The sequence below is a fragment of the Salmo trutta genome, chromosome 22 (assembly GCF_901001165.1).
Source record: "Salmo trutta chromosome 22, fSalTru1.1, whole genome shotgun sequence".
Lineage (NCBI taxonomy): Eukaryota > Metazoa > Chordata > Actinopteri > Salmoniformes > Salmonidae > Salmo > Salmo trutta.
Genome location: NC_042978.1, coordinates 11,731,935 through 11,753,368, shown reverse-complemented (window position 1 = coordinate 11,753,368; position 21,434 = coordinate 11,731,935). Strand labels below are relative to the sequence as shown.

The 21,434-nt window shown below is 41.4% G+C and overlaps 1 protein-coding gene across 5 annotated transcripts in view; it reads left to right on the top strand.

The window, feature by feature from the left end:
* The first annotated feature begins 1,350 nt into the window (after window positions 1–1,350).
* Window positions 1,351–21,434, top strand: part of palm1a (paralemmin 1a) — a 64,994-nt gene continuing 44,910 nt past the window's right edge. For 2 of the 5 annotated variants that reach the window (XM_029706594.1, XM_029706593.1), the window contains exon 1: window positions 1,351–1,807. In XM_029706594.1, the coding sequence (XP_029562454.1) occupies window positions 1,803–1,807 (5 nt within the window). In that variant the 5' untranslated portion in view covers window positions 1,351–1,802. The remainder of the gene's footprint in view (window positions 1,808–21,434) is intronic. The other 3 variants (XM_029706595.1, XM_029706596.1, XM_029706597.1) reach the window with 3 other exon arrangements.

The window sequence follows — 21,434 nt, the reverse complement described above, 5'->3', positions numbered from 1 at the left end:
CAGTGTTTCCTAGCCTCAGTGCAGTGGACAGCTGGGAGGAGGTGCTCTTATTCTCAATGGACTATCATCGACGCTATCATCGACGGAAAAATGAATTTCCAAGTTTATCCAGACATTTTGCAGGAGAAAATAAGGCTATCTGACCGCCAATTGAAGCTCAACAGAAGTTGGGTGATGCAATAGGACAACATCCCAAAACACAGAAGTAAACAAACAACAGAATGGCTTCAACAGAAGAAAATACACCTTCTGGAGTGGCCCAGTCAGAGTCCTGACATCAACCCGATTGAGATGCTGTGGCATGACCTCAAGAAAGTGGTTCACACCAGACATCCCAATAATATTGCTGAACTGAAACAGTTTTGTAAAGAGGAATGGTACAACATTTCTCCTGACCGTTGTGCAGGTCTGATCCGCAACTACAGAAAACATTTGGTTGAGGTTATTGCTGCCAAAGGAGGGTCACCCAGTTATTAAATCCAAGGGTTCACATACTTTTCCACCCTTCTCTGTGAATGTTTACACAGTGTGTTCAATAAAGACATGAAAACGTATAATTGTTTGTGTGTTATTAGTTTAAGCAGACTGTGTTTGTCTATTGCTGTGACTTAGATGAAGATCAAATCACATTTTATGACCAATTTATGCAGAAGTCCAGGTCATTCCAAAGCGTTCACATACCTTTTCATGCCACTGTATATTTTGATTTGTTTAACACTTTTTGGTTACTACATGATTCCATATGTGTTATTTCATAGTTTTGATGTCTTCACTATTATTCTGCAATGTAGAAAATATATATATTTTTTAAACAAAAAACTTTTGAATGAGTAGACGTGTCCAAACGTTTGACTAGTACTGCAGTTGTGGCTTAAGGCAGCACACACAACTCTCTACAATGCACTATCGACTCAAATCAAATGTTATTTTGAGTGCATTTTACACTAAGGGAGAAAAGCTCTTAATAGCCCACTCAATGATGGTACAATTCCTTAGTTTGCTGTTAGGGCCTACGTTAAACGCTTTAGGCTAACAGGTAAGCAGCCTAGGATACACATCATACAGTAGGTTGCATACGGTATGTTTAACAGTTGTCATGTAGCCAACATTAGGCAATGGAAAAGGTACCTGCTAGCCTGGTTGCCATCTCAGTTCAACTATTTCATTCAAGGAGTGGAATACCTAAAACGACTGATACTCAGACTTAGGTATCTGCAGTGAGCATGAACATATTGCTTATAGAAGTTGAGACCCTATTAGTCTCATTTAATAACATGAGTCCTAAATAATACATTCCTTGACGTGTCCTGTCCAGTGTGAGAATTCTAGCAGAGCTATATCGATTCTATGCCTACACTATTTTCTTATTCTCTATCCATGTGGGGGCGTAACGCCTCACCTAACTCGCGCGCGCTGCGAACAGATGATACAGCATTGCGCGGTATGAGCTCAAAAATTGAACAAAAGAAATCATCCTAAAACGGAATGGTGGGAGCACGGATGTGGAAAGTATAGAAGTTATTTTGAACCCATTAGCAAAGGCAAATCATTATTTGGGCCCTGATTTAAAGGGTAGTCTTTTGGCAAATTTGCTGTAAGCGCGTTGCTCCCCACCAAAGCCAGCTACAGGGGAGGGACTGCCGATTTCTCGACTTTGCAGCTCTGAATGAAGGGGAGGGGGTCCGTAGACCGAAATTGATGGTAGTGGGCTACTGAGGAAGACTACTCCTCTTGATATTAAAGGCAAAATACACATTTCAGTCGAACACAGCAGAGTTGGTGAAACGGGACGGTGGTGAAACATGGAGTAAGTAGACTTTTGACTTAACTGCATGTAGCCTATTATTATTGTATAGACTAGGGTTATTCTATGCACTGACAATGAATGTTCTGGCTCAATTTGAACGATTTCGCCCCGGTTGCCACACCTGCAAAAGGGAAAGAATATGTAGGCGAGCTAATTGCACTGTAGGTCTTTTTGCGGGGTGAACTGAGGGATTTATTTGTTGGAAACCGTGAAGAAAGAATGTTATTAGGCGAAATTAATAATATTTTGATTAGTCAACATTAAAACATCGCCAATATGCAGACAAGAGATAATGCCATGTTATTGACATCAACTCGAATTTATTTGTCCGCTCTTCAGTGCTCAGTGTTGGGCAAGACATCAAGGCTTTTTAAAAATGTGCGCCTATGCTGTTAAATACTGGACTTATATCTAGACAGGGCAAAGCCGCATGGTCAATCGTCAGTCTATGTAAGGAATATCCTCTAACAACAGCTGGGGATTTATGTGAAATAAAACATGTGTCCAGAATAACTACTCCCGACTATATTTACACGTGTAATTAGCCTACCGTGGATTTGAATGGTCAACCATGACGACTATTTGTAAATGACCTATCGATTTAGGCTCAGTTTGTCTTTTTGGGGGGGATCAATATGGGGAACGTGTGATGCATGCTGCGCATGTTCCTGAATAGCGCGCCGCATATGGGGGATCCTGAATGTCATAGTCCAGTGGTGTGCATGTCGTGCTATTTGGAAATAGGAGGGAGCGCGAGACAACGGTACCAGCCAGCCGTGCCTGCTCTTAATTGTGTGAGTGGTGGGTGCGCATGCATGTGTAGGAGCCGGGTTTTCATTTTCTCCCGTGTTGACAGAAATGGGCTGTCCCAACATGGCTGAGGGAGCTGATGCGGTTGCTTTACTGTAGCCCACATAGACACAGAAAGGTGTTATAGGAAACGTGTCATTACTTTGTCATTGTGGCTGACTACGGGAGTGAACGTTATTTATAATAAGGGCTACATGGAGAAAATCGGACCTCTCTGAAATGAAAATGGATGGCCCTCCCTTCAGCAAAATGTATATAATCTAAACCGTCCCTGAACGCTTGAAAAAAAAAAACAAGTGACCCCTTCTATACAAAGTAAGTGGATAGTAGAGAATTTGTCTACCGTTTACCCTAAATTCTTGGACAGACCAGAGCCTTAGAAATGCAGCTTTAGAAACTGGCAGTGCAGGAAATTTGCTAGCACACAAGACTGCGGGACAGAAGGTTGTGGGTTCGCAGACCACCGTGGACAAGAATAAGGATGGAAAGGTCTCCTTTATAGTAAAAGCATTGCATGAATCTATGATTTTATTTGCAGGTCCGGGAGAAAATAGCCTTTAATAAACATTTCATGCAATGCTACGTCGTTTTACGTATTATCTGAATCTTTTTTAATAGGCTAAGAATGGACAGAAAGATTGGCCTGTGTTCATCTTATCATATTTCGCCAATGCCAAGTCAGTGTGTCTTGTTTGCAACGACGCTGACCCTGTTTGCAAATAATTACATCTGAGAAGTCATTAGGAATCTGAGCATGATACTTCAAAAAAAATTGGCCTACCTGGATATAGCAGCCTATAGCCTGATTTCGTCTGTCAAACAAGTAGGCCTACTGCTTATTTCTTAAATAGGAAGAAATAAGCTCCAACATAAAGCCCTCTCTTTGTTTGTCTAATTCAAATGAAGATGTGTTTATCAGAGTTGATGACCTCACAATAAACCAGATTCAAGAAACTTGAAGCAGCAGCTGTGGCACAATCAATTGGAAATGGACAGCTCACGGTGCTGAAAGGAGGCAAATTCATTCCAGTAGGCATAATTCATTTCAACCGTCATGGGCAAGACACATGTTGTTTTTAATCAAAATAAATTATAGTAGTAGCAAGCTATCAAAGTTGACCTCAGGTCCTCCTTCTCATCTCTGCGCTCTCCTCAAACTGAACATAGCATACATGTAGGTTATAGGCTAGCCCACGTGCAAGTGCATTTTTTGGACTAGGCCTAATAAACTATTATTTTCGGAAGAAGCCTTTGACTCTCTTCTTGAACTGACACCGTAGCCCTACACAGCACAGACATTGGTTAGGCAGTTTGTGATCAACAAGAGCAGAGCAGGCCGGGGCTCAGGGTTGGAATATCCATTGCGGTGTGTAATGCAGCCTAGTTGTATTTACACCATACCAGCAGCTATCTTAGAAATATAACTTTGCACTTTTGTGTCTCTGAGCATGCACTTCATAGCCGATAGGCTATGGATCATTTGATTTAGACCGCACTAAATAGCCTATAGGCGCACTTGATATTGCGTGCCCAGCGGAGAATCAGAGATGAGGGGCGGCATCTGGTACACATTGATATATATGCTAATAAGCAACTACTTCTAAAACACTGAGAAATATTGAAATTTCATCAATTACAAATTACATGACCCTCCCCTGGACTAGATTTAAAAAAAAAAAAAAATACTAAACCCTCTCCTTGACTGAAATTGAAAAAGCACGAACTCCCACACTTTCCTCCATGTAACCATTCTGTACATTTCCATCTATCCCTAAGTATCCATGACTGATTTACAGTGAGATTAACAAAATATAAAAAGTATACATGAAAATACAATGGGCAATAGGGGACCATGACCATCTTACATTGTTGCAGGCCTAAGAGCCCTCTAATATTACAATGTTACAATGATTCTTCTTCTTTTTCATAGCCCACATTGCTTCCATCTGACTACCCATCACCTTCATTTCACCTGACATACTTCAACATCCTCAAGAATGCTATTGTTTATACATACCAATTTTGAACACTAAATATGTCACGTTTAACACAGTATACCTATTTTATTGATTAATATTAAGATTTGTGTTTATTGTTCCACATTTTGAAGGTGCCAGTAGTAAAGTAGAGCACAAGTGAATGAGCTGAAGTTGAAATTACGCAGTAGGCTCCTATGAGAGAGGATGTGAGTAAAGCTGCGTTATAAGAGAATATAGTGCAACATACACGTACCATACAGAGTGCATGTTTGATATCCATCATGGAGCCATGGACTTGTACTCCGCTTAAATCCAATTTGAGTTGATTTTGTCTAGGGATGGGAATTTCACTATTCGAATAGTATCTTACATTTTTGTTTGGATGTCTAGATATTCGAAATACATGTTTTTTTTAAGCACTGCTGAGCGAGGGAGAGAGGCTGGCACTCTATTGCTGCAGCTGCAGAGGAGGCGGTGAGTATTGTGGGTGAAAAGAGCCGAATGAGCTACTGTCGCCTACCACTGAATGTCTGACTGACTTGTCGTGATACCACCGCCTGGCTAACGTCTGCGTGACCCCTGTGTCTTATGCTGTTGCCTACCGTTGGACTTCGGAAGCCTCGTTCACACCTGATGTCGACCAGATGCATATGTGTTTTGTTTTTCCTGGATGTCTAGCCCGCATTTTTCGTACTTGATGCACATGTGCTTCGCTTTTCGACCTGCTAAAAGCTAGCTAGTTGGAGTATGTGTGTGTACTTCCGTTTGTACCACCGCACGGTAAAGCAACGCACAGTTAAAAAGATTGAATGCATGCAGGAACATAGAACACAGCGCAGCAGCCTAGTGTAGCATCCCCAACGTAGCATTGCGGACTGCTGCATTGGCAATGAATGACTTCTGCCAGAACGCAAAGAGTTTGATGCATCTGGTTGACATGAGGTGTCACATTACTCATAAGCACTCAGTTACGTTACGCAGGATGTCATCTATTTCAATAGGGATGTCCACACCGCAGTGGAATCGCAATGCCCCCTTGTGGTTGAAGACTTCATTGCCAGACGAATACTTAACATTTTCCAAACATTGCGTCGTCTTCAGTCCAGCCAGAGTCCAGGAAGTTACCAAACCACAGAAGAAGAGAAACATTTGGTTTTTGGCGATGGCTTTATGGGATAGCTAGCATCTTGCAAACAATTACCGATTCCTATAAGTGAGTACTATTTTAATAGTAATGTTAAATAATACACATTGGCTTTTAAGCCAATTAGATTATATAACTGTTGCCTCCGATTTAAGTTTATTGTGATGGTAAGGACTTTTGTTTTTGATGATAATTATTAGGTGGAGGTCGCTAGCTACTAGTGGTATTTTCAAGCTAGCCTAGCTTTTAGCTAGCTAGCTAGCTGCTCTGCTGTGCAAGCTAGCTTGACTTGCTATAAAGTTGGAGAAACAAGTTGAGGAAGAAGTAACTTAACAAAACATGTTTTATTATCACCTGAAACAATATATTTATCCTGTCTTGAATGAAAAGGTAATATTTTACAATCTCCCAAAAATAAATGCGATCTCTGACGAGAGACAGCCACAGATAGAACAAACACTACACCCACAGATAGAACAATGAGACAGATATTTCACCGGTTGTATAAATGTGAAGCGTCCGGTTGGCATTTCCACTCACTACTAAATATGGTGATGAAAGGAATCCCAGTGGCCAGCAGTGGTGGAAGATGGGGCGAGATTGATTTTGGCCGACATTCTGCACATTTTTTCCTCGATTAAACATTTGATCTCAATGCAGTTTTCTGTTTCCAAAACTAGAATCTGTAACAAACAGAGTAGACTATGTTTTGCAGACTTTACCCTTTGCCCCCCCCCCCCAAAAAAAATTGCATTGTTTAGAAGGAGTGCAAGGGTGAATTTAGTTATTGCCCATGCGCACTTCCCAGAGTAGGTATTCCCTTATGGAAATATTCAAATAAATGCTAGAATGTGCCAATAGGATCTCGCTAGCTCGTGCTTGGCTCTGCCCACCTTGCTTGTTCTGCCCATGACAGGCTCTTGTCTATCTTAGGTTAAAAAAAGTATTGAGTTATATTGTTCATCGACAGGCTATTATAATTCCGTAAGCCTCTCAACTGCAGGAGGGTCTACTCAGAATTTCTATTCTACTTTAAAAAAATAATTTTAGGTTCAAACGAAGCTGTCTGTCATGGGCGTCGTAAGGATAGGACCAAGGCGCAGTGGGTATAGTGCTCATCTTCTTAATTTATTTAAAGATAACACTTAAACAAAATAAACAAAACGACGAAACAGTTCCGTAAGGCAACACAGGCTATACAGAAAATAACCACCCACAAAACATTAGTTTAAACAAACCCAACTAAATATGGCCTCCAATTAGAGACAACGACATCCAGCTGCCTCTAATTGGAGATCATTGCCACAAACCCAACATAGAAATAGAAAACTAGATATACACATAGAAATAGAAAATATATAACATAAACCAAAAACACCGAAACACACAAAACAAACACCCCTGGCCACGCCCTGACCAAACTACAATGACAAATAACCCCTTTTACTGGTCAGGATGTGACACTGTCTTCCTTTTACATGGTAGGCCTACTGCTGGCAACTGCCTATTCCGTTTTTTGGGGGGGGGGGGACATGTTGTATTTGATGTAAACACCATGGCAACTATGCACTCCAGTAGTAATCATGCATCAATCCACTGTAGCCCTATCTATAATGTATCTAGCCTATATATAGTTGTCATCTTTTTTCCTCCTCAAATCAACGTCTTCATTATTATATTACTGAAATTCCAACTTTTGACCAAGTGGTTATAGCCTTGATCAAGTAGTTATGACCTTGATCAAGTGGTTATAGCCGGACTATTAGGCATACTAGAATGTTGTTTATTTAATGATAAGCATCACTGGCATGTACAGTTTCTCTGGACCCCCACAAGGTTGGAGTTTTGATTAAAGAGATTTAAGTCCAGACAGGTTAGGCCTGTTTTAGGAAACTTTCTGAATGGACATAGAGAGAATTAGCAAACTCGCACACGCACACCCACCCACCTAAAAGAACCATCAATCAAAGCCGTCTGCAGCCATCTCTCTCAGACATAAGCAAAACACATTTCTCCTTCCCCCCCAAAACATCAAGTCTTAACTTCAAATCCTTTCTGGCGGATATCAAAAATGAGTCTACATTATAGGATAATGCTAAATCAATGTAGCCTATCATATCAATTAAGGGGAAGACATAGAGACAGCTGTGATTTAGGCTATATGAAGATGAAATTGACAACCATTAGAAAATAGAAACACATCCATAGCCTATCAGCCGTTGATGAATTTTAGTGATGCAATGGATGGTTATGTTGACGCTAGGCCTACATTTTAATTTGAGTGCTTTATCTAAATCTGTGAAACCACTTATTGATAAGGATAGCCTAAACTGCAGTTGATATTTCACTGTTCCCTTCTTGGAATTCACGCAAATCTGCTGGCAACTCGCCTATCTCTTCCTCCTCTCTCTAGCTCTTAAATAGCCAATGAACAGCGATATACACTGAACTAAAATATAAACGCAACATGTAAAGTGTTGGTGCCATGTTTCATGAGCTGAAATAAAAAATCCCTGAAATTTGCCATACGCGCAAAAAGCTTATTTCTTTCAAATTGTGTGCACAAATTTGTTTACGTTCCTGTTGGTGAACATTTCTCCTTTGACAAGATAATCCATCCACATGACAGGTCTGACATATCAAGAAGCTGATTAAACAGCATGATCATTACACAAGTGCATCTTGTGCTGGGGACAATAAAAGGCCACTAAAATGCCTCAGATGTCTCAAGTTTTGATGGAGTGTGCAATTGGCATGCCAGAGCTGTTGCCAAATAATTTAATGTTCAGTACTCTACCATATGCCTCCTCCAACATAATTTTTGAGAATTTGGTAGTGTGTCCAATCGACTTAACAACCGCAGACCACGTGTAACCACGCCAACCCAGGACCTCCACATCCGTCTTCTTCACCTGCGGGATCGTCTGAGACCAGCCACCTGGACAGCTTATGTAATTGTGGGTTTGCACAACGGAATATATTTTTTTTCTTTGTTTTTTTTACTTCTTACCACTTTTTCTCCCCAATTGGTAGTTACAGTCTTGTCCTATCGCTGCAACTCCTGTACGGCCTCGAGAGAGGTGAAGGTCGAGAGTCATGCGTCCTCCGAAACACAAGCCTGCAAAGCTGCACTGCTTCTTGACACACTGCTCGCTTAACCCGTAAGCCCACCGCACCAATGTGTCGGAGAAAACACCGTACAACTGACGACTGAATTCAGCATGCGCCCAGCCCACCACAGGAGTCGCTAGAGCGCGATGGAACAAGGACATCCTGGCCGGCCAAACCCTCCCCTAACCTGGACGATGCTGGGCCAATTGTGCGCCCCCTCATGGGTCTCCCAGTCGCGGCCGGCTGCGGCACAGCCCGGGATCGAACCCGGTCTGTAGTGATACCTCAAGCACTGCGATGCAGTGCCTTAGAATGCGGCGCCACTCGGGAGGCCACAACAGAAGAATTTCTGCACAAACTCTCAGGGAAGCTCATCTGCGTGCTCGTCGTCTTCACCAAGGTCTTGACTTCAGTGGGCAAATGCTCACCTTTGATGGCCACTGGCACGCTGGAGAAGTGTGCTCTTCATGGATGAATCCTGGTTTCAACTGTCCCGGGCAGATGGCAGACGTTGGTGTGGTGTGGGGCGAGCAGTTTGCTGATGTCAACGTTGGGAACAGAGTGCCCATGGTTATTTAACACTTTTTAGTTACTACATGATTCTATATGTGTTATTTCATAGTTTTGATGTCTTCACTATTATTCTACAATGTAGAAAATAGTACAAATAAAGAAAAACCCTTGAATGAGTAGGTGTGTCCAAACTTTTGACTGGCACTGTAACTTATCAGGCTATGTAACGGGGAATGAATACATTAACAACGGAGGGTAGCTGAAAAAACTATTCACACAATGAAACATCAAATGCGCACAAATACTGTCAGGAGAAAGACAGAACTTATACGCCCCTATAGGCCTACGCGTCTTTGCCAAACACTCATTCCCTCTTTCTTGTCTAGACATTTTTTCATTATACTCAATAGCCTTTATACTCGATAGCCTACACATAATCTTTACAAGGAATAGGCCTACTCTCAAAAACGTGGTGAGGTGCTAAATAGTAGTCATTTATTGAAAACCAATGAATATTTGAAAATAATGCATTTTCTCGCAGGGGCCATGCGGAGCATATCTAAAACAATTATTATTTTTACAGATGCCTGTTTTTTCATAAAAAGAAGAATATAGTAAATATCATTAATCACAATGGTTAGCCTATGCAAATGAATAGGAAAACATTCAGACCTTATTCATAGGACTACATTTAGCCTATTTGGAGGTGCGGGGAGAGGTTTAAGGATCCTAGAAGTCAGGCCATTGTTTGTCAAATCCAGATTAAATATAGTTGAAGTCCGAAGTTTACATACACTTAGGTTGGAGTCATTAAAACTCGTTTTTCAACCACTCCATAAATTTCTTGTTAGTTTTGGCAAGTCGGTTAGGACATCTACTTTGTGCATGACACAAGTAATTTTTCCAACAATTGTTTACAGACAGATTATTTCACTTATAATTCACTTTATCATAATTCCAATGGGTCAGAAGTTTACATACACTAAATTCACTGTGCCTTTAAACAGCTTGGAAAATTCCAGAAAAGTATGTCATAGCTTTAGAAGCTTCTGATAGGCTAATTGACATCATTTGAGTCATTTGGAGGTGTACCTTTGGATGTATTTCAAGGCCTACCTTCAAACTCAGTGCCTCTTTGCTTGGCATCATGGAAAAATCAAAAGAAGACCTCAGAAAAAAATTATAGACCTCCACAAATCTTGGGAGGAATTTCCAAATGTCTGAAGGTACCACATTCATCTGTACAAACAATATGCAAGTAGTATTCAAGTATAAACACCATGGGACGCAGCCTTCATACCGCTCAGGAAGGAGACGCCTTCTGTCTCCTAGAGATGAACATACTTTGGTGTGAAAAGTGCAAATCAATCCCAGAACAACAGCAAAGGACCTTGTGAAGATGCTGGAGGAAACAGGTACAAAAGTATCTATATCCACAGTAAAACAAGTCCTATATTAACATAACCTGAAAGACTGCAGCAAGGAAGAAGCCACTGCTCCAAAACCGCCATAAAAAAGCCAGACTACGGTTTGCAACTGCACATGGGGAGAAAGATCGTACTTTTTGGAGAAATGTCCTCTGGTCTGATGAAACAAAAATAGAATCTTTTGGCCATAATGACCATCGTTATGTTTGGAGGAAAAAGGGGGAGGCTTGCAAGCTGAAGAACACCATCCCAACCGTGAAGCATGGGGGTGGCAGCATCATGTTGTGGGGGTGCTTTGCTGCAGGAGGGACTGGTGCACTTCACAAAAGAGATGGTATCATGAAGGAGGAAAATTATGTGGATATATTGAAGCAACATCTCAAGACATCAGTCAGGAAGTTAAAGCTTGATCACAAATGGGTCTTCCAAATGGACAATGACCCCAAGCATACTTACAAAGTTGTGGCAAAATGGCTTAAGGATAACAAAGTCAAGGTATTTGGAGTGGCCATCACAAAGACCTGACCTCAATCCTATCGAAAATTTGTGGGCAGAACTGAAAAACTGTTTGCAAGCAAGGAGGCCTACAAACCTGACTCAGTTACACCAGCTCTGTCTAGAGGAATGGGCCAAAATTCACCCAACTTATTGTGGTAATCTTGTGGAAGGCTACCCGAAACGTTTGACCCAAGTTAAACAATTTAAAGGCAATTCTACCAAATACTAATTGAGTGTATGTAAACTTCTGACCCACTGGGAATGTGATGAAAGAAATAAAGGCTGAAATAAATCATTCTCTCTACTATTATTCTGACATTTCACATTCTTAAAATAAAGTGGTGATCCTAACTGACCTAAGACAGGGAATTTCTACTAGCATTAAATGTCAGGAATTGTGAAACTGAGTTTAAATGTAAAGGTGTACGTGAAGGTGTATGTAAACTTCCGACTTCAACTGTATAGGCGATAGTGGGCTAAATCAAGGATAAATATAGCTGAAATTTTCAGGCTTTCTCATGATCTGTGATTAAAATGGTCAGGGAGGTTTTTGGTGTTCCGTTCAGGTTATAGGTTATGTGTAAGAACGCAACTGCACTGAAACGAATAACCTGATTCAATGAGATTCCCCTCTCCTGAATTCTTTTGGGGTTTATCTTTTAAGCTGTTTGGTCTATGGATAGAACCATACCGCTTCTATTTTTTTCGTTGTTTGCTGTAAGCATAGCCTACCACCAATATTCTAAATTCCAGAGCATTTAAAACAACCACAGTTTCTTTGTGGGATAATGATGCTTGCTTTATATTTAACATTACATGTTTTGATAGGCCTATAGGCCCACCATGAACCCATGTTGAGGCTGAGCATGACCTTCGATAGGCTAGTAGACTATACAGATAGCATCGTGGAGTTAATTGTTGTTATAACCTAGTTCACTTTTTATATAATCTGGACTGTTGTTTTTTCTCACAATTTATAAACCAACGAGTTTGGCTATATCCTCACATACCCCGTCAATTCAAGCCCTACTTTTAACCATAACACGTAAAGCCCTCCACAGAAATTGATAGCATACAGCCTAAGGAATGCATGGTGACAGTGATTGCATCTGTTAAACAGGTAAACCTACCTCCTATTTCTGAATAGGGCTCAGACGAAGCCATCCTGTCCATATTTATTTGAGAAATAGGCCTATATCACCTATAGGCAATCTACACAGAAATGGTGGCTGGCTGCAAATCAACTAGCCTAATATTTTTTTGTATAGAGGTGATAGGCCTATTTTAGCTACAAATTAAATTGATTAGATTACACTGCCAATTAAACATTATTTTAAAAGCATGTACATGTAGACATCATGAAGACTAAGGCGTTCATGGTGAGATTTTTAATAAAAACGTACATGTAAACTGACACGTGCCATGTAAGTGTAGTGTACACGATGAGAACACCGTCTACATGACGTGAGCGTGTCACGTGACATGAACGTGTAGGCAGGTTGACGCCTATAATTAGTTTTGTCTCATTTACTGTCCATGTTAATTCATGGCGGTGTTTTATGGCGCTAGGAAGACGTTAGGTGGGTGACATGCTGAGAGGCATCAGTAGTTTCACTGGGCATAATTCTGGAATGAATCACTCGCGTTGGTGTGTTTGAGATGGGAGCAAGCAGACGGAGGGAGAGAGAGCGCCATGGCAACTCGGCTACAGCCAAGGCTAGCTAACGTGTAGCAGCCACAATGTTATTTATCATCCCATATAACAGTGCCTGTCTTGACTGGAGTAACCTAGAGAAGCTAGTACTATAGTTAGCTAGGCTAATTGAGGCCACATGCTGTGCATTCTCCCCAACCCCATTCAGTTAAAACAACAACCTAACTGTTGGTTGCTCGTTGTAGCCTACTCCTTCTCCTCATTTTATTCCATCTTGCATTGCATTAGTGAACTCTCACTCCACTTGTTACACATTGAGCCTCTTTGCCGCTCTGATTGGCCAACATAAACAACACTTGGAGGCTACCTCCTTTTTATGGGGAGCGCACTGTGCACGTCATAAAAACTACATTGAAGGTTTGTGGTATGTCATGGTATATCCTTGTATGTATTAATGTCACATGGATATTTTAATTACATTTAGAAAAAGCCTTTTCAGTGTTAAAATAGGTCTTTAAAATTACATTTTGTCTTGCAAAAATGACTACTCACACAAGTATTAGAATACTCACATCGTTGGGATATTTGAATACTTCAATATTCGAAAAACGTGCACATCCCTAATTTTGTCTTTTAATTCTTTGTTTGCAATTATTCAACATCTGGTCGAATATTTTCTTTACCAGACCATTGGTAAATGTACAAAACTAACCAACACAAATCCTTCTTAATTTCCCTTCTAAGTCGTAAGCAGACAGATACACAGTGTTCTTCCCACTACTAATGGCCAACCATGTGCCATTCAATATGGGCCGGACCTTCCAAGTATTGCGATTCCATGGAGCAACTCTTGGGAGAGCAAATAGGCTGAGATAGTGCTCTTATTTTATTCAGCCTCTCTCTGCCCCAGCCTGTGTCTCAGCCTCTACCTCTCTCACATTCCAGTCATGAGGACTGATCCACTCCCAGCCATCTCTCCACTCCTCCTTGTCCATCCTCCCTATCCTCTCTTCTCTGCATGGGTCCTCCTTTTCTTCTTCTCAACATCCATTTGACGTATTCCAATCGTATAAACATATGATTAGATACACTGTATATAGTATAACACTTACAGTATTATACAATATTCCGACACTCTTAAAAGAAGGACAATAGAAGTTGTCTCATCCCAGTCAGCCCACGAGGTTAATCATCAAGCCAGTCATGCCAGCCAGTGGTGTCCCAGTCCCCCTCTGTCATTTTTCAGTCACAGTGACACACATTCAAACGAAGCCTTGGGGGCAGACCTCGTGCAGCAGAGGGGAGTGTGGCAGTGTGGTGTGGGTCATGTCGTCGAGGGTTAGCGCACAGACACATTTGAGGCTAATGAGCAGGCTAGCTTACCCAGTCCAGGGCAGCTAGCCTAGCAGAGAATGGGTAATGGGCCAGTGGGGGGCCTCTATAGGAGGTCCTAGACTAGAGTTGTCTGGTCTGGTTCCCGCCCTCCCTGTCATGTGCTGATGCGTGCCATATGTGTCACTGGTGATGGCCATGACACTTCAGGGCTGTTTGAACTCACTTCAGAGAGTGGTGTTTAGCCATAGATACATAGTTGCATATCTGGTACATAGATAGATAATAGATACATAGCTGCATATCTGGTACATAGATAGATAATAGATACATAGCTGCATATCTGGTACATAGATAGATATTAGATACATAGCTGCATATCTGGTACATAGATAGATATTAGATACATAGCTGCATATCTGGTACATAGATAGATAATAGATACATAGCTGCATATCTGGTACATAGATAGATAATAGATACATAGCTGCATATCTGGTACATAGATAGATAATAGATACATAGCTGCATATCTGGTACATAGATAGATAATAGATACATAGCTGCATATCTGGTACATAGATAGATAATAGATTAATAGCTGTAATACATGTGTAGTAGCCATACAAAGCTACTAAACAGGCCTCACTAGCCTTTTCATTATGTTTTTTAACAAATAGTGGTAAACATGTTTCAACATACTGTGCAAGGGGCCCTTTGTACTTTTGCTTCCACTGGTTTTCACTGGTAACAACTCCAAGGGTTCGGTTGATTTTGTGTTGCTGTTTGTGTTTTCCCAGCACAGCAACTAGTCCCCCCCCCCCCCCCCAGATAATTTTTTTCCGCAGGGGAGGTCTCCATAGAAACCATGCATTCTTTCAGTTGGCTGGACAGTTTTGTTTAGAGTCCTTTGAATTACAGCTTTACAGAAACACACAACAAAGAGATGTTGATCTCAGCTAGTGCTTTATGTGGCCGACACCTCTGGAGGAAGGTATGGCCTCTGAAAACAGAGATAGACTGTGTCAACGAACAAGGCTTTGATACATTTATATCTACGTTCAATGATTTAACTAAAGTGCAGCTATTGGTTGTTTCTTGTTTGTCTCCACCATAAATGTCATTATCCAACTTTTGAAGGGATGGTTCAGCTTTTATCGTGATTGGAAAAAACCTGAGCCATCTTTACTTGAACATTATACAATATGATGCTAAAGAGATTTACTTACACATTTGGTGCAGAAGCAACAATAATACCCAAGTTCAAAAATGTGTCTGACTGGAATGTCACTTATGTCAGTTTGACTTGGAGATCTTTGAGACTCCATTTCTGTCATGAGACTTCAGATAGAAGTAAGTGTTGTATAAATTATTTGAGAACAGTATCTCTCTCATTGAACACTTGCACGGGCGATTTGTGAGTGAGGGTGAGTTGAGTGTTTTTTTGTCTGGTCGCTAAAAACAGTTAGACTATTGTGACAGTCTGACATGATCATTGGCCTGTTTTGAGGAAGCATCTTTGTCACTCCTGCTTTCTGCTAATTCATGTCACTTTGAGTGTACGGCGCTTTGTGAAGGGGATGATTGCCTTAGGGCCCCTGTGGTCTCCCAATCAGGCGTTCGCTGTTAACCAAACACAATTTATCTTATTAAATCTGTTATACTCCCATTCTTACTCCCACTTCTAGTCAGGGCTGCTTTGCGCCAGGGTAACATGATGGCATGGCAGGAGCCACAGACTCTCATTGGTACTCCTGCAGGCAAGGTCACATTGCTTCTTTGCGGCTCACCCCCCCCCCCCCCCCCCCCCCCCCCCCCCCTTCTAAATCATGACTAAGGGAGATAGTGGGCCGTGCCCCATGAAAGGCCTCAGTGCTAGACTTAAATGCCAAAGCCCATGAGATTAGGGGTAGATATATAGTTTCTCATTGTTTGCTCGTCGCACGGTCAACTGAGCAGACTGAATACGGACGTGTAATGGCCTTTGTCATGTCGTTTTAAGCGTCATTTCATTCAACCCTTACGAAATGTTGGGACAGCCTCCTCGGTACGTTTAGTGTAAGATGATAACAATGATACAAATAGAATGGTGGAAGTGATTAAAGGTCTATTCCTTTTCAGCCCTTGTTGCTCCGTGAAAGATCATGGGGACTGTATTCAGTCATCTTGCATTCCTGCTAAATAAGACATTCTCTGAGGGACAAAAAGCAGTGAAAGGTGTGATATGAGCTGTTTCTCTGGGGCTCAAAGACTGAGCAATATTCATGAAAAGAGATGTTTGTCTTAAGACATTGGACATTACTTCCATGGCCATGGAAATGTACAAAGCAGCCTAGTTAGGCAAAGTGTAATGATGAACAATAGCCTTGGTTAGTTTAATCCAAGTCTTGAGGAAATACATGATTGCATTTTTTGTACACATTTTAAATTTAGATTTCGGTCAATTTTGTATGTCTACTGTATTAGTGTCTTACTGTGAAGTCATTGTCTATTAATACTTTATAGCCTACTGAATATGTTTACATATAGACACATTTTGTGTCAATTCCCAAATTATGATTATGATTACAACAATATGCATAATTAATCTGAGGATGTCTATGTGCTATTTATGTGACGATATGATAATGGTTGATATGCATGTGTTTAGTATGTAGTGTGGATTTGTGCCCTTATTGTTGCTATATCTGTCAAATGTTCATCTATTTTATCATACGGTATACGTTAGAGTATTATATTTTTGTTATATTCATTCATTCACATGACATTTAAATGTATTGTCACACTCAGAAGGCTGTTTCCTGTGTGTTTCTCACTAATGTATGTGGCTGCAAATGGACTTTTAGTGCCTACTCTAATGGCTCACAGTGTCTCACCCCATCCTGTTGTCCAAACAGGATGAGACCAAGGAAACCCACACGTAAGTACAGATTCATCGATCGCCAAACTTTGAGATTAAACAACAAGCAGAAGAGAAACTCTTCCTAAACACACAATTGTAACTATTTCTAGACAAAAGCATTCAAGAGCATTTTGGAATGGTAAGAATTTGATTTAGAAATACACAATAGTAAAACATCAAATATTGTGACAACCGGGTCTGATTTGGGAGTGTAGGAATTTCAACGCATCCCTTTTTTGTTTACAAAAGGCACCCTGTAATCTGCTCAGAGCCAGGCTGCAGATTCATCCATCAGCAAAAGTTTTGAGATGTTTTATTTGTATTTTCCCCTCCTTGGTCTTTATGCTAAAAGGTTAAGATAATCATCTCTGAGCCCTGAACTTGTCAGCAGTGACATTTCCTCATGGTTTTATTGCACTGGGATTATTTATCTGTGTGGACCTTATCAGGGCACGCCCCATTAGCCTGGTGAGGGTTTGAGTCAGAGTTGGAGCCTCCATTGTCCAGGGAGACGGTGGTCGGGCTAGGGGAGGAAGGCAGGCCAGCAGGGTTGCAAAATTCTGGATACTTTCCCAAAGTTTCCTGTTTTTTTTCAGAAATCCAAGCTGAATGATTTCCAGTTGAAGCATTATTTTCCTGTTCATTCACTCCTGATTTTCAGAATCCTCAAACTGGGATTTTATGAAAAACCTTGGAAGTTTCAAGAATTATGCAAGACTAGCCTACACTCTTAGAAAAAAGGATTCCAATAGTTTTTTTTGTCTGTCCACGTAGAACCCTTTTGGGTTCCATATAGAACCCTCTGTGGAAAGGGTCCTACATGGAACCCAAAAGGGTTCTATGGGGACAGCCGAAGAACCCTTTTAGGTTCTAGACAGCACCTTTTTTCTAAGTGTAGGTACAGAGTGCACAGACAATAGCAGCCACAACACCGTGACACACCTTCCCCATGAGTCTAGTAAATGGTGTTACATCACCGTCTGTCTCGGTTTCTCTTCTTTCATCGTTGTTGTTGTTAGGTTTTGAAATCAGCAAGGGCACCATAATGGCTTACCATATTTCCAGTAGCTGAACTATGATTGTGTAGGACCAGATAAGCTGTAATAAGTCAAAAGGACACTAAAATGTGCTATATTACCAACCCAAATAAAGAGTAGATTTATGAGTATTCAGTGCAAGTACTCCACCCTATTCTCAGCAGGGCAGGAAATGTCTTGAGACTAGTGGTGGTCTGACTCCATGCCCCTCCCTTCTTTGGCTGCTTGTAGAGGGTGTTGGAGGAAGTGCCCCAGTGTTGTGTTTGGGGATAGAAAAAACCGCAAGCTCTTCTTTTTTATTGGTTTGTTGTCGGTCTGCATGATGTGACCCCACCCAGTCTGTCACTGTGTCTGTGTCCCACACTCCATGTGATGAGGGACAGGATGCCCGTTGGCCTCGATTGCATTACACTGCAGACTAGCACTCTGGACGAATCAGGCTCTTTAGAGCTGCCCTTTGCCGACACTGCAGAATCATTCCTGTCATTGCGAGGGACAGTGGTGTCGAACATGAAGCCTCAGAGCTGTTCTTTGTCATCTACATGTTTTGTTTTGCTTTTTGGACTTGACATCATCGGTAAGACATACTCAGCCCTGCTTTGACAACAGAACGTCTGACCAATGAAGTGTACACTCAGAAAAAATGTGCTAAGTACAACCATATAGGCTTCTTCGGTTTGTTCTACCTAGATCCCTCACTGAAGGGTTCTGCCTAAAACCCTCTGAAGGGTTCTACCAAGAACCCTTTTGTCCTCTAAAGCAGTGCTTCTCAACTGGTTTTGGCTCGGGACCCAAATTGAACCAGGTTGTCTCAGTCGCGACCGAATATACCACAAAAAATAATCTGCGAAATACAATCTTGAAAACTATTGTTAATGCTGTATTCATATTAAATGTAACAATTATATGACAAGGGAACAACACAACTTTCATTGTGAATAAGAACATTTTGCCCATTTTCTTGACGAAGAATATTAATACCTCACTGTTTTGAGAGGACAAAATCAACCAAAATAGCCCTGCTAATAGCTCTATATTTTTTTCTGAGATGAAATTATACAAATATTTATGTACATTATCATTTCTACACATTTTCTACCTGGTTTAAGTCGTTTAAGTTCAGACTGGAGTATTTCTTTGTAATTATTTTACTCAGACACCCGCGACCCAACAGTTCGCTGCTCTAAAGGTTCTTCCTAGAACCCTCTATGAATTGCTCTACCGAGAACACTTTTATATTTTTTAAGGGATTTCTTAGAACCTTCTATGAATGGTTCTCCTGGCATCCGCCAAACCCAGATTCGTCCATCAGACTGCCAGATGGTGAAGCGTGATTCATCAGTCCAGAGAACTCGTTTCCAGTGCTCCAGAGTCCAATGGTGGCGAGCTTTACGCCACTCCAGCCTACGCTTGGCATTGCACATGGTGATCTTAGGCTTATGTGCAGCTGCTCGGCCATGGAAACCCATTTCATGAAGCTCCCGAATAATAGTTATTATGCTGAGGTTGCTTCCAGAGGCAGTTTGTAACTCGGTAGTGAGTGTTGCAACCGAGGACAGATGATTTTTACACGGTACGCGCTTCAGCACTCAGTGGTCCCGTTCTGTGAGCTTGTTTGGCCTACCACATTGCGGCTGAGCCATTGTTGCTCCTAAACGTTTCCACTTCACAATAACAGCACTTACAGTTGACCGGGGCAGCTCTAGCAGGGCATATATTTGTCGAACTGACTTGTTGGAAAGGTTGTCTCCTATGATGGTGCCACATTGAAAGTCTCTGAGCTCTTCAGTAAGGTCATTCGACTTCCACTGTTTCTCTATGGCGATTCCATGGCTGTGTAGTTGATTTTATACACCTGTCAGCAACGGGTCTGGGGTGTCCACATACTTTTGTATATATAGTGTATATCCTCAGGCCTTTCTTTGAGGGCCTAGTTATAACATAACACATTGGTGATACGAAACTCTTGGTTTACAGGCCACATCAGGCCTGCAAGTCACATTATGCTCACTGATGTGTAATTCCTATTGGAATCCAGCCAGAGTGAGGATATCTAACAATTGGAACTTTTAATCACCAGAAAACTGCCATCAAAATGCATGCCAGGGTAGTGATGAATGAGGATAATCTAAATTGGAACAACCATCTCAGTAATGGGTGCAATAAATCTAACAGATTGGATTAGTTTTGAAAAAGGTTTGCTATTTATCTTTGAGTAGCATAAGATTAATCAACCAATCGATGTACATGCAAAAACACAGATATTGAAAAATATTTTTATCAGGATAGTGATGGGTGTGCTCAGGGGTGTGCCGATCTGGCTGTACTCGTATTACTAATCGTATCCGTAAATTGACAGTTGATAGTTGGATTGGATTGGATGATACTCGTGATCGGAAAACCCAAAAAGGTTTTAATATGCCTTCATAGATGTTGGAAAAATACATTTACGTTTAAGTCATTTAGCAGACGCTCTTATCCAGAGCGACTTACAGTAGTGAATGCATACATTTCATTCATTTTTTTTTTCTGTGCTGGCCCCCCGTGGAAATCGAACCCACAACCCTGGCGTTGCAAACACCATGCTCTACCAACTGAGCTACAGGGAAGGCTAAAATACCTATCTCCCTGCGTGTTTTTAGACAAAAAAGCTGCAGATTAGGATCAGTGCGAGGAGGGGTTTGTGTCTGCGTGTGCTCAACTTCTAGCGGGCAGAGACGAGTTTGCTGTCACTCAGTCAGAATGCGCATCGGAGTTTCATGTTTTTTTCCCCTACCCACGCTCTGCATGTTAGATATCATGCACATTGATAGCTTGCTACAGTACTAGCAAATGTCCTCGCCATTTGATTTTGTCATTTACATTTTAGTCATTTAGCAGACACTCTTATCCAGAGCGACTTACAGTTAGTGCATTCATCTTAAGATAGCTAGGTGGGACAACCACATATCACAGTCATAATAATGACATTTTTCAACAATAAGGGGAGGTGGGAGCTGAGATGTCTTATTTTTGAGGTAGGGTTTCTGACGTTTTCATGGTGCCAGGACAGAGAATCATTTTGACTGTGCTAAGCAGGAGCTAATCTCCCATAGGGGTGGGACGGCCAAGAGACCAGAAGTGGCAGAACGGAGTGCTCAGGTTGGGTTGTAGGGTTTGAGCATAGCCTGAAGGTAGGGAGTGGCAATTCAGTTCCTCTTGCTGTTTCATAGGCAAGCAC